The 21,326-nt window shown below is 37.8% G+C and overlaps 2 protein-coding genes across 3 annotated transcripts; one reads left to right on the plus strand and one right to left on the minus strand.

Moving 5' to 3' along the window:
• Positions 1-686: 686 nt before the first annotated feature.
• LOC103715127 (protein FAR1-RELATED SEQUENCE 6-like) lies at positions 687-5,765 on the minus strand. Of its 2 annotated transcripts, none has more exons than XM_008802669.4 (7): positions 5,495-5,765; positions 3,121-5,241; positions 2,973-2,993; positions 2,672-2,788; positions 1,746-1,814; positions 1,475-1,655; positions 687-1,314 (listed from the first exon to the last, which is right to left on the minus strand). In XM_008802669.4, the coding sequence occupies exons 1-6, from the start codon at positions 5,564-5,566 to the stop codon at positions 1,512-1,514; spliced, it is 2,544 nt and encodes an 847-aa protein (XP_008800891.2). In that variant the 5' UTR covers positions 5,567-5,765; the 3' UTR covers positions 687-1,314; positions 1,475-1,511. The 2 variants fall into 2 exon arrangements, with proteins under 2 accessions (XP_008800891.2, XP_008800885.2); XM_008802663.4 differs by having other exon boundaries at positions 687-1,323; positions 5,495-5,764.
• A 2,614-nt stretch (positions 5,766-8,379) lies between these two features.
• On the plus strand, positions 8,380-21,205 carry LOC103715111 (eukaryotic translation initiation factor 2 subunit gamma-like). Its single transcript, XM_008802645.4, has 9 exons — positions 8,380-8,546; positions 9,175-9,309; positions 16,342-16,403; positions 17,217-17,329; positions 17,419-17,521; positions 18,719-18,946; positions 19,039-19,257; positions 19,681-19,941; positions 20,648-21,205. The coding sequence occupies exons 2-9, from the start codon at positions 9,204-9,206 to the stop codon at positions 20,948-20,950; spliced, it is 1,395 nt and encodes a 464-aa protein (XP_008800867.1). The 5' UTR covers positions 8,380-8,546; positions 9,175-9,203; the 3' UTR covers positions 20,951-21,205.
• The last annotated feature ends 121 nt before the right edge of the window (positions 21,206-21,326 follow it).

The raw sequence follows: 21,326 nt of genomic DNA on the forward strand, positions 1-21,326 counted from the left end.
TGTGATGCAGGCTTCTTAGGTTTCTTGCTAGATGTCTACGAAATGCTTTAGATGGCAGGAATAAAAAAAGAAAAAGAAAAATCCAACCTCTCCTAAAGTGATACCCCCTAGTAGAAGTCCGCCTTAAAAAAACAGAGCTTATGTTAATTGCCTGAATGAATTTATTTGGAAATAAAAGAATAGTTGTTATAAAGATTGATATTAGCCATAAATTAGAAAATGTTGTTGTACAAAGGCCACTGTAACAAAATGAATTTCAGATAATAGCCATAATCTGAATCCCCATCATCACGCAAAACTGTTCTTTATTACGAGCTTTGCCTAATAGCACGTAGCATAGAAGGTGCATCCTAGTCAGCAAGCATTTGTTTTCACTTTGGCCAAAGATTACTAGATGTCGCAACAGCCAGACTGAAAAGGAACAATATATGCGAGAAAATCACAGATCAAGACAGTTATCTAACTACTAAATTTTTCTTCTCTAAGATGAAAAGCCGCATGACAACAGCTTTATCCATTCGCTGGTAAAACGCCAGTATGCTGACATTGTTTTCGCTGCGAAAGCTGAGAAATGTACCTCTGATCAAAGTCCCAGTACTTACAACATTTTACTGTCAGTAAGTCATTAACAGGATTCTAAAGTACCATAAAACATGCATTAAATAAATAATGCACCATAACCACCATTAAACTACAAAGGAGAAGAAAGCATAATTAAGTACCAATTTGATGTTAAACAGCATTTGCATATCAACATGATCGAATTGTTGAATGGCTGAACCAATTATTTACAGCAGAGATCTAGTTCAACCAGTAAACTGCACTATGCAGGCCTAGCAACAATTCCCACTACATTATCACAAAACTAACATTTTAGGAGGAGAAAGATGAAACAGATACACCAGACACACCCTTTTCAAGGGGGGGGGAAAAAGTACTATGCTATTAGCCATGTGTGCAATTGCCTATAAATTCCTTCTGACCCTAAAAACTTGGGGAAAATTTTCAACTCTGATCAGTAGAAGTCACGATGTTCCAAAGAAGATGTTACCATCTGCTGCCTCTCATGTGGGGCTAATTGCAAAATGTGGCCTATCTGGTCAAATATCTTGGTCAAATATCCAACACCAAAGGCTGTAGTGTCAGGCTTCCTGTAAAAGAGCCACACTGGCAGCAGATTAGACTTCAGATCTCCCAGAGTCAAGGTTGTGAATTGGGAGATGGCCTTTAGACTATGCTTTAACATCGAAACCCCAATGTTCCTCTGTAATATTGCAAGGTACTTTCTTCCTCTTACACGACTTTCGATGGCTTCTGCACCACCTTACATACACAAATAAGCTTAATGTAATTGTCTAGAATATGTTATAGTTAATCTACATCAACACTGTATAGCTAGAAATAATAAGATCAACACCACACAAATCACAAAATTATGAAAATGGAAATACTGTAATAGGATTAGGAGACATACCTACGACCATGTATCTGCGTTTTGATGCCCTTCACTGCTAACCAGTCGCTGGGGCTGCTGGGGCAGGAGGTTCTTTGGGTTCTTGAGTTGCTTCCACAGGCTTGTGGCCACGATATATCTTCCGTTTTCTTGTTGGTCGTCCTGCTCTTGGACCAAGAGAATCCTTTGGTTTCTGAGCTGCCTGCATGATGCAAACCATTTTACCATAGGGCCACATTTAATGGAAGATTTGCTACTGATCAAAGTAACAGTAGAGCACTAAAATACAGACCTGGAACATTTGCTGATAAATCCACGGCATCATTGGTCCATTTCCAAATGTCTGTGGGTCAAACCCACCCTGTAACACAGAACTGCCACATAAGAGTCTGCTTACCAAATAACCATGTTTAATCTTTAGAGAAAAGGCTCCACTGGCTTGTCATGTTTCTATCAAATCTGCCAGTCATTCTAAAACTGCTTCTAATGTTTTTGGTATTAAATACTGCTTTTATATTGATGCCTTCTTTTTTCGAATATCAGAAAAAGGATTCCCACTTGCATAACTATCTGTTTCATGATTATTTTTCACTTGCGTTATCTATTTCTCTTAACTAATCTATCTTAAAGAAGCAATGGTTGTTTTGTTCCTTTTTCTTTTTTTTTGAAAAGAAACTGTCCCTTTGCATGTACGAGCATTTCCAAGTTTGACATGCTTTTGACAATGGCTGCCCATGTAGCATCACCAGGACAGTCCAGAATCTGACCTGCATGGGCATTGTTAGCCGTGTTGGGATATGGCTTGATGATTATGGTTATGGCGCACAGCATGTGCATGAGACAAGTTCAAGAAGGAGCATTCAAAAGATATCTCACAAGCATTATTTGATTTTCAATGATGCCAAATGATATTTGGCTTATTTCTTCCCAATAATAATGGTTATGGCGCACTACATCTACATGTGTGTCAGACTGGTCTGCCCAAAATAAATAAATAAATAAATAAAGGATATCGTAATCATATTTCATATTAAATGACTCAAGATGTTGGTAGTTCAGTTCTTGCCAATAATATCACCAATAATTGGAAGAATATACACCTACCACATGTTACATCTATTACACAAATAAAATTTGCATAGCTTAAAATAAAATGGCAAAAAAAATAAAAAAGGAAAAACAAATATATTTAACATATGTTTATGGAAGACCACAAACCGGAAACATATAAACAATGCTCGGTCGCATTGCTGCTTGATGGCCAATATACTGTGGGTGATGCATTGGTACACCAAACTGGCTACCAGTTGGAAAGACCTGTGGGTTTACTCCTTCCTACAAGAAATAAGCAATACCGTACAGATGAATATACACTTATACTGGATGTATAGCAATGATAAGCTAAAAATATATATTGGAAAAAAAAACCCATTGGAATCATGATTGGTTGCATCCCAACATGGGTGTGAAGATATGGAACAGTTGGAGCATTTTGAAACCCATAGCTTTGATTACCAACCTTTGATGTTCCAAGAGAAGCCTGCTCATAGGTAATTATACGTTAGCAGCAGGTAATAATTACATGTTAGCAGTAAGGGCTAGCTAATACAAACACATCTCATTGAAAAACTATCACACTATATTTCTGCTTTGATGATTACCACTACCTGCGACTGTTTTGTTTGTGGTGGCCGACCACGCCGCCGCATTTCATTTCCAGTCTCTGGAGCTGCAATCTTTCCTACGCTTTGATTGATATCCTGATTCAGTTTATTTGTTTTAGGAACATGAGGCTTAATCTTAGGTTGTGTATCATCATGTGTGCTATCACTTAGAAGAAACTTCTCCATCTCCCTCATCAACTTCAAAGCAAGTTGGTATTTATCTGACAAAACTCCAACTTCAACCAGTTGAAGGCATCGCATTGATAAATAATCATAACGATCCACTCGGTTATTAGCAACCACATCATTTGAAGAACGAGCTATAACATGCAACCGCTTGAAGTCCTTTTTCCATCGATCAAGAATATACTGGGACGGAATTTCATGCACTTGTTGCAGCTTAAAGACAGATAAAGCATGCCTACACAGAATTCCTCTAAATTGAAAGGAACCACAAATGCACTGAACTTCCTTTTGTTCTGTGTTGTATAGGACTCCATGATTCCTATTCATTGTCCTCTTACCATCATCAAGAAAAATACATTCCTTCACATTGAAGGTAGAGACTGGCCCATCTGACTTAACTAGTGATGCATGACAATACATTATGGCCTCAATCTCATCCTGGAACTTTTTAAACATATTGAGAGTGTACACTTTGGACAGCTGCTCTTCCATGTAAAACTTCGACACTGAGGGTCGTCTTTTGTGGAATGTCTCAAAATCTGCTTGGGCTTCCTTTTCATACTTACTCTGTAAGGCCATCTCATATTTACAAAGAAACTGCTTCAAAGAAGTTTTTGCATCTATGTACCCATCAAAAAAGGTATTCATAGTCTCGCTACGTTGGGTAGGGGACATCCCTGCCCAAAATGTGTCTTTAAGATAAACAGGGGCCCAAGTATGCCGACATTCGTATAGTGATTTCTGCCACTCATTCTCTTGGAGTCCATATATCTCAATCATCCTCCTCCAATCTTCCTCAAATTCATCAACTGTCAAGGAGTCATACACAGCCTTCTGCATCGCTTTGCTGATCGCTCTATACTCTGCGAAACCCCCTAGTTTTTCTGGGACCTTTTTAATTATCTGCCATGAGCATAGGCGATGGCGAATTCCCGGGAGCACCTCCGACACCGCACTCTGAATGCCCTTACAATGGTCACTGATCAGGGCCTTGGGAATATGCCCTGACATACATGCTATCCATGCCTTAAGCAACCATACATAGGTCTCCGTGGTCTCATCCGAGAGCAAACTGCAGCCCAATAACACTGGCTGACCATGATGGTTCACCCCCACAAAAGTTGCAAGAGGCAAATCGTAGTTATTCGTCACATAGGTTGTATCAAGAGCAACAACATCATTATAATACTGATATGCCGCCCTTGACCTGGCATCGGCCCAGAACACATTCCTCACACAGCCTTCCTCATCTAGATCAATGACGTTAAAGAAATCTGAGTTCTTGGCTTGCATTAGGGTAAAGAACAGGCGGAGAGCTTCGGCATCTCCTTCCCCGAGCCTCAGCCTACCTCGTTCGACAAAACTCCTATGCTCACTTTCACTAAAAAGTAGCTCTTCAAGCGCACGTAATCTATCAACAGGAAATTGAGATAATTCCTCTGGCTGCACCAGCGCACCATCACCATTCACATGTTCGGAGCCACGTTTCTTGGCCGCCTCAAGCTGTTTATAGCAGCTCAAGAATCGGGCCATCGAAGGGCTAACCGGGTGGTTATGATCAAGGTTGGCTAGCTCCAAATGCAGCAACCCATCACCCCATAACTTCACCCTGATCTTCGCCGGGCAGTTTGTGGTTGCTGAAGTCCTCTTCCTATACTTCGGCTCCGGCCGTTTCCGGCCACCTTTGCAGCACATCAGTTCTAGATACAGACATTGACCTTCCTTGGTGAAAGAAGATCTTCTCACCGAGACTCCGAATCCCACCCGGCGAGCATATCTCTTGTAGAACTTAGAGACTTCTTGATGGGTTTTAAACACCATGCCCACCTCTGGGACTCCATCGTAGCCTCCCTCGGTGGCGCTATCCCCATCCGATTCATCATTTTCCAGTCCTTCAGCTTGACCAACTCCACCCACGGCACCATCCCCCGCCAGGTCCTAACCCAACGGCATAAATTAAACAAAAAACCAAAGAAAGCAGATCAAAGTCCGAACTTTTTAAATAAAAAGATTCAATCTTGAAGCTATCTGATGCAAACCAAGAAGGAAACGAATAAAACCCTGAAAACCTTAAACAGAATATTGCAAGTTTTGACAAGGGAGGAGACGAAACCATGAAATGGAATAAAATCGGCGGTAAGGAAGAGTATAATGGAACCAGAGGAGAGTTTTAAGGGGGACAAGATCGGACCTTAGAGTTGAGGTCACGGCGGGAGAGACGAGCTCTTCTAGGGTTCTTTGATCGGGCGCTGGGTTCTTCCATCTCCACCCTCGATCCTCCGGAGATCGGACCGGAGGGCACGGATCGTCCGTCGGGAGTGTTCACCGGCGAGGACGGGAAGCGTTTCTGGCGATCGGGACGAAGGACGGATGGGAGGACGTGGGTTCGATTCGAGGGTTAATTTCTTGGGGACCCGAGAGGGAACGAGGGGACCGCGGGAGGTGACTGGACCGCGCCGAGTCGAGTCCAGGGGACTATCCGGACCGGGACGCGAAAAAGGCCACGAGGTCGTAAGAGCAAACGAGAGATCGACACGTGGACTGGGTGGGCGGGGGAGAGTATTATCGCTGATTTTTAAAATGGATTTATTTGAGTTACACTGAAATTATAATTTTCTACGGACCGTGATTTAACCTGGGTTTGAAACCCGGGGTTCTCGCCGTCGTGGGTCCCATCGAAAGTTGCCGGAAGGCTGCAACGAGGACCGGCATTTAGGACATCACGTGGAGACGAAGGAAAGCTGCTGCCGGTGACAGGTGTCAGGTATTGTGACTGGGTCAACATTTTGGTGCAATCAAAATTAGAGATGGCAACCGACCGGATGCGGATTAGATAGGTGCACCCATCCCGCAATTGAAAATCACATGCCCAGATACAGTTAGAACGGATTGTAACGGATCAAGTTAAATAAAGCTATAAAAATTATTTTTTATATGCAAATTAAATAAATAATATAAAATAAAAAAATATAATTTATTTAATATTAAATAAAAAAAGAGTCTTCAGACATCCAACATAAGAAACCAAATTTTTTAATAGTAATGAAAATAAAACAAATAAAAATATTATTCTTTAGAGAAATTAATTGGAAAAAAAGAATAATTAAATATTTTGCTCATAGCCTTTTATTTCACTAATCTCTCTTACGATAGATTATAAATTTTTTTTCTATATTGCCATCATAATCATCAAATTATATATATTCGGTTCGAGTTATGCACGTGCATCCGTTTGAGATCCACAAATCATTTCTTGCTAAACATTTCAAAAATATATATTTCTTTATAGCTAGAAAAATTCTTATCATTTGTTTGTTTTTATATCAATTTCACACTATTCTTTATCCTTGCCAGGAAATCCATATATGTCCAATTCATTGTTGAAAATTTTGAAGCATTACAATGCCATTTTGACCCTAGGACCAATTATGAATTAACTAGAATACTCCTCTCTACTTTGCTTTGCGACTTGCAACTTGCTACTATACTTTGTCAAAATATTCTGTCACTTTCTTCATCTTTGATATATGTTTTACCTCGTTATTTTGGCCTCTTGGTTCTTGAAAAACATATTTCTAAAAGAATTACAATCTTCACATGGCTTAATTACCATGAAAGATAGGATCTTGAAAAGAAAACTCCCAGCAAAAGAAGGTTCACAGACTATCTCAATTTCTCATTTTTGTCCAAGTCCAACTAAATCTATAAATTATATATTTTTTCCATTATTCTTTGGTCATATTACTATGATCTAAGCTTTATATTTCCTTTCAAGCATTTTAATACCACCAAAGAGAAGAACTGAAAAATTGACAACTTCAAAATAACCTAGGACCAACAATTTTTTTGGCAATTGTCGGTCAAGCATTGACTATGTTAAAAGAATATGTTATCTTAGTGCCTTTACAAGCATGATCAACATATTTACATTCTAAAGCATATTTCATGCCCCGAGCCCGTGTGGGACAGAGCCTATGAAACAGGATAGAGCTCGATCGGAACATTGATTCAGTTGGCTCCATATATATATATATATATATATATATATATATATATATATATATATATATATATATATATAACTCTCATTTTATTAGTTTCTTTCTGTTATCTTGACAAAATAATTATAGCATTAACTTATTTTTCAAAAATAGAAAAAAAAGTGTTCTAGATTACAAAAAAATGAGAAAAGAAAATACTAAATTTTATTAAAAAATCAACCGTAGTTGCAAGTATAGCTAAAACTATTGTTTACATGGTTCAACTACAAAGAATACAAGTTAATGAATATGGTAATGCATTAGTAGATTTGGCTAGCATCATCCGCTATTACGATGCAACCAAGTTTCAATTTTCATCCATAATCTTTAAGCTTATGTTACTAGTAAAATATAGTCAACGATCCATTTACAATATGTGTACTTATCCTTCAATAAAAATTCATCAACATTGTGTCGGCTCTTAAAGAAGCCAAGGGAACAATATAAATTCATAACTTCTGCATTCATTAGACACAGAATGCGACCATGGTTCATCAACACTTTTCTCGCGGGACAATGCTTACACTTGTCCTGACATGCATCCTAGGCATGCATCTATACCAAAATACTACTATTTATATAGATCAAGGTTTGCCATCTCAGCACCGAATTTCATACCGGTGCCACACTAGCACAATATCGGTACGGTACGGTATGGAGTTTTTTTAGCCTATTGAGTGTCGATACGCTACCTATTTCTTTTATAAAATTTAGGTGGGTGCTGAAGTTATTTTGAGTTCTTTTTGAAATGGCTTGAGCTTAGTTTTTGAATTGGGTTCAAAAAAAATTATGAAAACTGACTTCATCGATGGAGAGCTGGAGTTATTTTGACAAAGTTAATTCCGACAAAGTTCATGTCTTCCTGCAGTTTTTGGGTCAAAGTATGAAGCGGATGCAAAGTTTTTGGTATAAGCTTCATAGTTGCCAAATTTATGCCAAGGTATAGCATTTCAAGTAACACTTCCCCCGTGCCGCTCACGTGCATTTCGCATGTGTCAGTACCAGCCTCTTTATACTCATCCCGCCACACGTGCGATTGCGCGTAACCCAAAAACCCTCGATTCGGCTCCTCTCCGCCCCTCCCCTAATCTCCGCCTGCGACGCCTCCCCACTGCCTCCGATCCTCCGCTCTCTCTTCGGCCGAGAGATCGCCACCGCCCCCCTCCTCCCTTCTCCCGAGGACCGCCCTAGTCTCCGATCTCGGTGAGCTCCCTCCTCCCCCCAATCCCGTTCCCCCATTTCTGCCGTAACCCGGTCGCCGGCGAGAATGTTCTCTCCGGAACCCTGTAACCCTACCCCAACAATTCTCCCAGCATTTCCCAACCCCATCCTTACCCTGGCCTATGCCCCAGTTTCTGTTTGTTCTCTCCCTTTCTATTTTCTTTCTTTTCTTTTAAGTATTGATTCTTGGACCTTCTTCTTGATCTTCTTGGTTTTGCCGTGATGTACATGATTATGAATGTATTTCCTATTTTTATTCAGATTAATGTTCACAAGTCTTAAACTTTGGTTGGTTCTTCATGGAATTAATTTTTTTAGGTGGATAAGGATGAGTAATAAGTGTAGAAGGAGACTGGTTTTACTGTGTATATTGTTCCATCGACTGACAATAATTAACCAAGATTCTGAAGATAGTAGTTTCATTTGCTTTTGTTGTCATCCCATGTAATCTGGTTAAGTTGATGATGCATGCAATTTACTGAATGATACCTTAGAAGTATCATTTGACTTCACAAATTGTCACATTTCAAGATTTAGAGATTATATAAAAACATTTCTGATGCTTCAGAAATGCATATCACTTATGTATATTTCTCTCTTCCCATTTCAGGGTTTGGAGGTACATTACCTGCAGCAAAAATGTCTCGTAAAGGATTAATGGAGCAGGACCTAAGTAAGCTTGATGTGACAAAACTGCATCCACTGTCACCAGAAGTTATTTCACGTCAAGCTACAATTAATATTGGTAAGACTATTATATTTCTGTATGCATTTTTTACTTGATGTCACACAATTAAGTTCTTAAGGAGCTCTGTGTGCATTGTACTTTTAGCTAGATGAAGTTGTTATTCTTCATAGAGACATGCATAATAGGTTTCAGGCCTGAACTTCTCTTACAATGCGAAAAAGTTAATTATTGGTTAATGATAATAATATGTATGCTAAGACTGTGAGAGGATAGATTATTAAAGAGTCATTTTTTTCGCAGAAAAGTAAGAATCTAGATAATGATTCTGAGCATATATGTACAATCACAAAAAAACATATTTTTCTTTGACTTTTATAAATATAAGTATGCTAATTGCTAAGTCAATCCTATGGATTAGATAACAATGAAATATTATAAATGAGAGATAAATAAAACATCTTCTGGCACCAAAGGCGTCACATTCTAATACACAATTCAATGTTGATTTCCTTCTTTAGATGGGGTTTCTGTATTACGCTGATTGCTAAATACATTCATTTTTATTAAACGAAAAGTGTTTCTTTGGTTTTGCTTCTGCAATTTCTGTTAGCTAAATGTGAATTCTATCTTCATAAGATCTTTTCTGAAGAAATATTTTATGACTGCACTTTTTGACTTTTCTGTTTTTCTCTATGAGATAACAATTTCCATTTTAGAGGAGTAGGTTGTGAACAAGATCCAATACCAAAATAGGACGTAGTCGATTCTCAGTTAGTGGATGTTTTTTTTTTTCTTCTTCTATACTCGTACTTGATAAAACCAAACAGTGCTTAAGGTGGCAGCTACAAAAGAAAATTTTGGTGAGTAGGTAGAGATAACCAAACATGTAAAGATTGTAGAAAAAGGTGGGTGCTTGATCTGTGCGGTTCTGGGTGGGGATGTCTTTGGTCTCAGTAGGCTGCAAGTTGCATATTTGGACTGAGAATGACCATTATGGACGATTTTGTTTATAATATGTTATTTTGTTTATAGTTACTTTTTTTTTACCTTATTTTTCAGCTCAGCTTATCTCATTCATTTTACGCTATACCTTGATAAAAAAAAATAAATTACGTTTTTCAATCTTCTCCCTTTGTTATGAATGTCCCTTTTCATTTTCTTCTCTCTCCTCTTTTTGATTGTTGTGATCTTTGCCATCTTGAAAGGTGTCTAATACTGTGATAAACTGAGGTCTTGGTTTACCTTGGCCAAGATAGGTAACTCAGAAAAAGGGAAAGAATCGAGATTTCTGAGATTTCAGTAGAGTATCAAGATTTCCAAAGTCGTGGTTAATAAACTTGAACTTCCATATCAAGACAGTTACTTGGATATTTAATAACTAAAACATTAACTTAATATTCTAAATGCATATTAAGAAATGTCGGCTGATATTTTGATATTATATGGTCTGATATAATATTGGCTGAGTTATAAGTTATATCCATGTATATACTGGCTGAGATTAAAACCTGACTCATTCAACCATCCACAGCAATGGGCAATTTTTGGTGCACCACCAGAATATCTACTTTACTATCGAACCTTTGGTAAACTAAAGTTACCAATGTTAACGGCCTTGGAGCTAGGGATTACCTATCTGGGTATTATATCTCTAAGTGAATTCAAGAGGCTTATGTGATATCAATAGCACAGCAGCATAAGAATTATAATTACCATAGGGAAACTACCATTCAAACTAAATGTAACTGGACCTGTAAATCAGAGAACTTTTAATTTGTAGAGATCAAGGAATTGGTTCATTGAATTGATATTTCAACATGTCTATCAATAAAGTAAATGAGCGAGCAGTTATTTAAAAACCATTGTTGACTGTGGCTTGTTATATGGTTTGGTGAAAGATATGGTGAAGTAGAAATTCGAAAACAATTTAGAAGATTATCATGTAGACTGAGGAGGTCTGTGGTGCCTTTTGAATTGAAATTAGTGAACGAGGATGATTCTTATTAGTTTGGATAGCAAACATTCTGAATGGTTTCTTTTCACTCTCTTTGTTTCTCTTTTTTTTTTCATAATAAAATTGAGTCTTTTTCCCCTTTTTCTATCACATTGAATTAGCCCCCTCCTCCCCCACCCCGGGGATGGAAAAATGCCTCTATATTTCTCTTGTATCAAAATATCTCCTTTCCTCTCTACGATAACATTATCTACAATGGTCCACTGCTGGACCATTACCAGTGCTTTTTTAATTTGCTAAAGTAATTTCGGACTAAGGTTTGATTCCTGGATTCAATGGTTTTCTTAGTTGAGGGGTTAAGGATATTAACAGAAATAAATTGCATTTTGGACAAGAGTGTCTTGTTTTTTTGGCCAAAAAATTCGACTGTAGAAACTCACAGACTACTAGAAGGAAAGCCGGAATTGTATAAAATACACAATTATAATTTTTCACTGGAGAGCTGTTGATTATCTACCAACTTTTTTGGAAACATGTACGAATGATTTTGATGCAAAAAAGAGTTTTAAGAAAATAATCAACAGACTTATATTGATAAATCCAAAGACTTAATTTATCTCTTTTAGCCTCAGGTCACTTGGTCCAATCATATGCAACTCATACATATTCACGGTTTTATTTGATTCAGCCGAACTTGGTGCATATTTTGTTAGAAATGGTTGAATCTGTATTATCTTTACCTCGCTCTGGATGTAACGTCTGATTGCTTAGTTGTGAAAATGCTTTGTGTTATTCTTTGAACTATTATCAATGCTGTCACTCTTAAGGATCACATTGTGGAAAGTGTTATTTATATTTATAGGCATTCCTTTTCTAACTGAATTCAAGGAGGATAAAATGTTGACAATGTGTGAAATGGTATTCTTTCCAATATTCTGTTAAAAACTTTAGGAGGTTTCCTAAATTTAAAGGTATAAAATCACAGGATCTTTAAAGACATTTATCCTAAAGATCGTTTAGCAACTCTTGCTGTTTTAATCTTTCTAGATCTGTCTAACACTGCGATTCTAACTATTTTCACATTAGTAGAAGAAACAGTCATTCAACAAAATACATGTTACAGTATTATTTTCAAGTGATTTGATTTTTTGTCTAAACTTGACTTTTGGCTGTTCTATACATCCTTACTCCAAGACTTTTAAGTTGTTCCAAGGTGAATTAATTTAAAAAATATTAGATTTTTTTACTTCATTTGGAAATAGGAATTCTCTACAACTCTACAGTAATCTAAGTCTCATCAAAGTAAATTATCTGTTATCTTTTCGGGCATGTATCACTTTAAGTTAGTTTCATCATTGGAAAACAATAATCTACCTGTATATTGATAGTTTCTTATCAGTCTATTATTCATATACATTTTTTTGCTATTTAGTTTAGATGCCTGGATCCTGGCTTATTTGGAGGACAAATTTAAAACAATTACTTGATCTTATTGTCAGGCTCGTTGATGTTCTAATAGAAAAAAAAATTGTCTTTCGATTGTCTACAACCAAATCGACTAATAAGTAGGGATGATGAAAATTGATCCAACCTGAAAATCTGACCTGACTCAACCCTGCTTGGCTGGGCATTAGTTATTGTTGTTTAGTTTGTGTTGGCTACGGGTCAAACTTTTAATTTGAACTTTAAATGGTTAGGAATGGGTTAGAGCTTGGATCCAGCCTGCATCCTAAGGGTAAGGTAGGGTAGGGTTTTATTTGGGTGGTCAGCTTATTCTGCATGTATCATGACCTTGGGTTAAGGATTCAAAGAGTTGTTCAATTCACAATGAATTGAGTCACAGAGATTTGCAAGGGTTTGGTCAAGCATATTGGATTAGGTTAAGGCATGGATCATGCGGTAGATTGCATTAAGGGCCAACTTGGTTAGGTTGGGATATTGGGGTCAACCTGTGGGCAGGGAATGGGTTGAAGAACCTCATTCTGATGTCAGGATTGGTCAGGTGCGGGTCAAGGTTCCATATATTATTGTACCAACTTGACCCAACATGACCTTAAAGAGTATTAAATTCACGGTGTATTACGCCATCAACTTGCAAATTGGCACCACATGGTAATTTATATGGTATAATATTGCATTGTTTATTAGCAAAGGGTTCGAGGTCTGTCTTACCTATTTTCTTTATTCCTTGTATAGAAGTTGGATAACATGCTCCATCTTCTAGCAAGTCAGGCAGTTGCTTAATAATGACAACAATTAATTGAAATGTGAATCTAGAGATTGCATTTTGCTCTAAATGACAATTTTTAATGATAAGTAGAGCGATCATTTGGTTTTGATGTACAAAGCAAGAAGAATTATAGAAAACAACTGGTCATATATATGTTTATGGAAATCTTATTTCACATATTAGGTTTTGTTTAATATAATATAGATTCATGTTGTACAAGGCAATCTGGAGATATTCCTTTCGCTCTAAAAGTTCAGAGGGAGAAACTCCATGGAAAATTTAATTGGTTGCTGCACTCTTAGCATGTATTGGCTGCTCCTCATTTTGGGTCCGCTTGGGCTATCTAAGCTAATTTTGTGCCATCTTGCCTTGTACGCTGCCTTGAGCAAAGGTTTCAATGCTTCTCTACATCCTTTCCGAAGACCTTGATCCTTTCTTAGCTTTGGCCATTGTTAACCTGTCACAATATCTCTTGCCAAGTATTTCCCATGTTCCTTGCTAATGTTTTAGAGGGTCGGGCAGGTCAACTTACCTGACTCACCACCAAAGTCTCTACTGGGTTGGATCAGAGTCACCAGACCTAATGGGTCGTACAATGAACTGTTGGGCCGGTCCAGACTGAATTAGTGGTTCCCAACAACTAGTTGAACCATTGCTCAAATAAAAAAAAATTAAAGAAAGAGAAAGGGAAAGTATTGGATCGGTTGGTGCCTTGGGAGAGGCATCCTTTTCTTCTCACCATCGTGCTACCATTTGTCACCTTGGCTGCAATCGAGGCTTTGTATTGCCACTGATTTTCATTGTTCACCACATCCAAGATCTCCTGTCCACTGTCCACTATTGGTATGGGTGGACCAAGGTTGGATTATCTGGCGCAATGGAATGGAGGAGTTGCAAGAGGTTTTGGCATGGTGATATTTGGTAAAATTGAAGGTGATGGCTGGATTCAGAGGGGCTAAATCTACTGGATTTCTAGGTGAGATAGTCAGATATGGCAGGTTTCGAGGTCAGGTGACTTGATCTGATGGGTTTCCAGGCGAGTTTGCCTGATCAGTGAGAATTGAGACCCAGCAGTGAAATTGGTGAGAACCAAGGCAGCACGGTGTTCCCAATGGGGATCAAGATGAGAGAGGAGAGAGATGGACATCAGATCAGAATTGAGTTGAGGCGGCATGGTGAGGCAAGCACTGCTTCATATTCTCCTTCCAAAGAGAAGTCGAGAAGGAAGTTTGGAGACATGGAGATATTTTCGGAAAGATGGGCGAACTAGGTGTTAGGGTTTTTTGAGAAGTGGGATTTTATAGTGGGCCGATTGAACCATGTATAACCCATGGCTGAATTGACAACTGGTGACCCAAACATTATTGCAAATTGACCAAGTCACTAGTTTCTGAACATTGGTCGTCTCAACCTTAGAGCAATGCCAAATAGTGCTCTAGATCCAAGTTCAAGGAGGTTTATGCGGCATGGTTTTTTGTTTGCCATGAGCTATAGCTTGTGAACAATGAGGATTTTGGTATATCATTCTCATGGTCTTTAGCCCAATGGATGATCAAAAATAGTTAGAGAAGAGGTAATTATCTCATCGTGTAGGATGTCAATAAGCTCCACACATGAACCCTTTCCTAATGTTCTATTGTAGTTTATGGTGTCTTAAGTACATTGTGTTGGGCTTTGTGTCCCAAAGTGGTGTTCCCTGGTATGGGCAGTGTTAATGGTCAATAAGGCTGCAGGTGGATTGGATTGACCCGCTTCCAATCTGGAATCCATCTGAAATTAATCCAGTCCAGCCTGAATTGAAGTTATTTGGTTTAGGCTTGGATTCGAAAACATGGCCTATTTCAGATATGGATGGGATTTGGATCCTTAAATTCCTAATCTGAACTCCGATCTGACCCGAATTGATTCAAAACTAGTATACTGTATATTTCAAAACCCTCTTGAATATAAGACATTAGTCTTCTTCTCATGATACAATGTCAATAATTTATGTTGTTGTTTACAATTTTGCTGGTTATCAATCAGATCCTATACATAATATGTTTTTAATATTGTTTATATGTTGCTTACTATTTTTATGGCATAATATGTTTATAATATAATTAGATAGTCAATTCATATATGTTTATTATCATTTGTGTTTGGATTATTTTTGTCCCACTTTGATCCGAAAAATCCTGTGGATTGATAAAATTAATATTAAATCTGATCCGATCCAACCCGATTAGATTGATTTTGTGGGCCCACCTTTTGCTGGTCAATGAGCCCACCCTTTGAGAGCAGCTGGGCCCAATGAAGCCGAGGTGGTGAGCGAGGCCCACAAGAGTACCCCACATCTTATTGAGATGTTTCATAATACCAAAAATAAATATCAGCTCAACTTTTTTACCTGCTTCCTAAGATTATACATCAGTAGGCAGTATGCCAGTATTCAAAAATTCATGCTGTAATTAAACATTATGCTCGTAATCATGGATCTATTGCTTAAAGTTTCTTTGTGTCCTAGCTGTAATATGATTGGAGAAAGGTCCAAAAGCTTAAATTGAGATTTAATCTCTCTGTTTGGTCCAATTCAAGCATTATTTCATTTGTACCAACATTGGTACCTAAAAAAAGTGGATATCTATTTGCTAGAATTTCTATCAAAACATATTCTCTTCATCCAAATTTTCTTTTGAGATATTTACTGTTTTATATCTTTCATATATATATTTTTTAGTTAGATCCTGAAAAACTGTTGAATGCCTCTTTGAAAATTATAGCTTACATCTTTCATATAATTCTTCTCTCTGTGTGTGTGTGCACGCGTGCGCAACACTTGCGCTTGCAAATCCATGTTCACTATTTTAGCATAGTTAATATTATGATTTGCCTGATTTGATTCTTGTTTATATTAAATGCTTAGGTACCATTGGTCATGTGGCCCATGGAAAGTCAACTGTTGTAAAAGCTATTTCTGGTGTTCAGGTATTATGCTCACTCATTTTTATTTGACTTAACTGTTGTAAAAGTTATTTTTGGTGTTCAGTTATTATTTGCACTCATTTTATTCCTCTTTCCCCTCTGGCAAATAGTTTAGTTTTGCTTTTAATTTGAGCATGTCCGTGATTGTGGTATTGAGAAGTATGTTAGAAGTGGTTTCCTCAAATTAAAAAAAATCAATTAACATTTGAAAAAGATGCTGATTTAATTCCTTCAGGGATTCCCTGCCAAACTCAGTAATTTATTCTATAGTCAACTTACATTCTATACAGTGACCTATGATTGATTTGTAAACTTCTTTCTGTAACTTGTATGATCACCGGGCAGTTTCTTGACCTTTGTTTCTTTGTCGTATCTGCATCCTTTGTGACCTATATGTGGTCAAAGCACGGAAACAGCCTCTCTGCGGGGGTAAGGCTGCCTACGTCTGACCGTTCCCAAACCCTGCCAATGACAGGTGCCCGACCCTTTTTATGTGCATCCTTTGTTTTCAGATTTATACTAACCATATCAGAGTGGATTTCAATGTTTTTGTTCCGATTGACTACATTGAGAGAGAAGTGAGTGGATGATATCTAAGCATGTGCAATCAGAATTTCAGGAGCCTAGGTAAAAAGAGAGGCTCAGGTTTGTGTAGAAGGGTTGGAAACAAAGAGTGCCAAAAACTCAATGTCATTGAACACCAAAGGAATCAAAACTAATAATAAGATACACTAAATAGAGTAGTTTTATGTTCATTTTTAACCATCTTCCTCTGCTTCCATATGCTGCTGATCCAGCCCTCTTATATGTCTGCAGACTGTTCGCTTTAAGAATGAGTTGGAGAGAAATATCACTATCAAGCTCGGATATGCTAATGCAAAAATATATAAATGTGAAGATGATAGATGCCCACGACCAATGTGCTACAGGTATGATTTTCAGTGAGGAGTTGAGGACAAATATTTATTGTTTGCATTTATGCTTATTACTTTATGCTGATGACTTATGTTGTTCACAGGGCTTATGGAAGCGGAAAGGAAGACAGCCCTCTATGTGATGTGCCGGGATTTGAGAACACCAGGATGAAACTCCTAAGGCATGTCTCGTTTGTAGACTGCCCGGTAAGATGGCATATCTTTAGACCTTTAACTTTTGTTGCAAGACCATTAGACCTGGTTTGAATTGTCTTGATAGTTCATACTAAATAGAAGGATTTGGAGGACTAAGATCTGTTGGTATTAGCACATGTAGTTAATTCAAGCCTGTCAAATGCCAAGGCTTTAAGACCATCCTTGTAGGGAAGTGTAGAATCGCTTTGTCAAGATGCCTCCAAGATTATTTCATACACAAAGAAATTACACAATTTTGTTGAATAATTTTTGTATCAAAGTATAAGAAGGATAATTTTGAAAGAGGTTTAAGCACTGCACAATCAATCACAGCTAAAGTTCTATAGGTTTTGAGATGATTCTGGAAACACTAAAAAATAGCAAAACTTGGCTGGAAGTCTTCTTGACCGTAAGGTGAGAGAGCTGTTGAAATTATTAGTTATATAATCAAATCTGGGAAAAAGTTGTGTGATTCCCACCAAAATAAGCATATAAATGTGGTTTATTGCTTATGTATTGGCTCTATTAGCCTTTAAATTTTAATATGCTGCTTTTATCAAAAAAAAGAAGAAACAATCCAAAGAGCTGTTCTTGTTAAACCCAGCTGATATATCAAAATCAGCCAAACATCCATAGCCCTATTCACACTGGTTACATGACATATGTCCACGACATCTTCTTTGCTTTGTTCTTCATATAAGCATCTACCTTTTGTATCTCTAAACATTTGAAATAGTCTGACAAGCTTATTAAGTTATATCATTATCAAAGGCTCCATTACGTGATAATCACAAAGATAAACCGTACTTTGTTTGAACATTTTCAATGAAACTTAACCGCAATTACTTTTTTCTTTTCTGAAAACCTGGTGATTGCCATTTTGACTTAGAAGCTGTGCTCGATATCTGGTCTCCTTTTGTTGGGAAAATGTCTTGATGATGATCTTTCATGCAGTTATTCACCATGTTATTTTGTATTCGTTGCAGAGTTATCATAAATGTCACAAGTGGAGAAATCTTCTATAAATGGGACTTCTACTGCTTTTCTTTTTTTTAATATGTTGTTTCCACTCATCGCCATGCAAGACTATGGCACCTATCTTTGGTGTCAGCATACTATGAAATGCAATTCCTTCTTGTTTACCTTCTAAATTTATGAGCATTCACTTTTGTTATGTCAATGCTTCTGATTTCTCTGTTTTCTTATTAGGGACATGATATTCTTATGGCTACAATGCTTAATGGAGCTGCAATCATGGATGGAGCATTGCTTTTGATTGCTGGAAATGAAAGCTGCCCCCAGCCTCAGACTTCTGAGCATCTGGCTGCTGTTGAAATCATGCGACTTCAGCATATTATTATTCTACAGAACAAGATTGATCTTATTCAGGAAAGTGTGGCAATTAATCAGCATGAAGCAATCCAGAAATTTATTCAGGTCAGTAACTTTCAAGCCACACTCCACCCTGTTCTCCAGTATTTCTTTTTGCAATCTACTTGTTGTCATTAGTTCTTGAATGGTCCATGCAGGGCACAATTGCTGATGGGGCACCTGTTGTACCAATCTCTGCTCAGTTGAAGTATAACATTGACGTTGTTGCCGAGTATATTGTTAACAAAATCCCTATTCCAGAGAGAAACTTTACTTCACCACCAAACATGATAGTCATTCGTTCTTTTGATGTGAATAAGCCTGGTTCAGAGGTTGATGAGATAAAAGGTGGTGTTGCAGGTGGAAGTATCCTTAGGGTATGCAGCTCCTCATTCAGAAATTTTAACATCATTAGCTATAAGCTTTGATAGTTATTATTCAGATTTCTCTTTACCATTTACTAACTACCATATATGAATTCTACACAGTTCTGCTTCTGTAGGAACTTGGGTCCTCTGGATATTTGTTTGTCATGTAGAAGCTGCTCTGATAATCACTGTCATGCATTTTAGTAGCCACATCTTGTTTTATGTTCCATGCAGCATTTTTACCAGACAAATTTGCTACATGTTGTTTGCTGTTAACATGTTATAATTTACTATCTCTTAATGAAAGGATTCAATTAGCTGACACCATATTTGGTGGGAAATGCTTGGATGATGATGACGTTAAATTTTTATAGCTACTTTTCCATGTGACTCTATGCTTTGTTATTATATATAGAGTAACCTTTTTTTCAGGGAGTTTTGAAGGTGAACCAGTATATTGAAGTCCGTCCAGGTATTGTTATCAAAGATGAGAGTGGCAACATCAAATGCACTCCAATATATTCAAGGATAGTTTCACTTTATGCTGAGCAAAATGAGCTCCAATTTGCTGTACCTGGGGGGCTCATTGGAGTAGGCACTACAATGGACCCTACGCTAACACGTGCTGACAGGCTGGTGGGTCAGGTTCTTGGGGAAGTTGGAACTCTGCCTGATGTTTTTGTGGAGCTTGAGGTTTGCCAATCTTCTGAATGCCTCTTCCATCCCTGAATTAATGATGCTGAATAGAGTGATATTAGTTGTATTATTTTTTAAAAGAAAAATTATCAGAACTTAAGATGGTTGACAGAAACATAAATCCTAAAACTAATGCTGAACTGATTTGTGTCAGTTAAATGGATCAAGGATTATCCATCTAAGCCGAAAAACAATTTGTAATTGGTCAAGGTTCGCTATCTTGATACTACACTACCACAGTGTTAGTACGGTATATTATGGATTTTTTTTGGCGTACTGAGTAACGCCACTACGAACCGATATGGTAAAGTACGTCCCGTACTATCCGGTTCGGGCTGGTATGGCGTACCTCGTAATTGGTACTCAGGCATGATTTTATGCCTCTCTTGTTGGCTGATTGCTTGCCAAGATGATTTTGAGTGAGGGTGAAATTTAGAGGGTTGATTAACTGCGAGGAGACTACTTCATATTATTTGAGTACACAATTTAAACTCAGGAAAATCATGCAGATAAAGGAATATTTCAATGTTTGATCTGTCTTCATCTGTTAAGCACAGACTAACTGAAGGGCCAATTGCAAGCGGAAGCCAGAGGCAACAAACCTAGATATGAATGGAATCATATCGTATTCAGGGTTTATATGCTTACTATTTGCTTTCAGCCATGACTGTTTTTCTGACACGTACGTTTGTTGATTTTATAGGTGAACTTTTTCCTTCTCCGGAGGCTTTTAGGGGTAAGGACAAAGGGCACAGAGAAACAAGGGAAGGTATCAAAGCTTGCAAAGGGTGAGATCCTGATGTTGAACATTGGATCTATGTCAACTGGGGCGCGAGTGATTGCTGTGAAGAATGATCTAGCTAAGCTGCAGCTCACTGCACCAGTGTGCACAAGCAAAGGTGAGAAGGTTGCTCTCAGCCGGCGGGTTGAGAAGCATTGGCGTCTTATTGGGTGGGGCCAGATCCAGGCTGGTGTAACTCTTGATGTCCCACCATGCCCTTTCTAAACCAAAGGATTCTGTAACGCAAAAAATAGAGCAATACTTAAGAGATCTGTGAGAGATCATGTGGGAGGGTAGGCAGCTTCTAGGAACAGTTTTTGTGAGATGGAGAAGAAAACATGAAAGTTACGAAGTTTTGTTGCTTTTGTGTTTCAAAAATTTATCTGAAGACCGGAGAGTATTTTTCAGTAATATCAGATTTTCAGCAATATGAGGCTTAACAGTGATGATATCTGAAATCATAACAAATGTGCCTTTTCCTTTGAACGATTTAAATCGTGTTGTTGCTAGTGTTTCAAGAATTTACCTGAAGCCTGGAGAGTTTTTCAGTAATTTCAGACTCAACTAAATTGATATCTTGAATCATGGTGGATGCGCTTTT

This window comes from Phoenix dactylifera, chromosome 14, assembly GCF_009389715.1.
Source record: "Phoenix dactylifera cultivar Barhee BC4 chromosome 14, palm_55x_up_171113_PBpolish2nd_filt_p, whole genome shotgun sequence".
NCBI classification, from domain to species: Eukaryota; Viridiplantae; Streptophyta; class Magnoliopsida; order Arecales; family Arecaceae; genus Phoenix; species Phoenix dactylifera.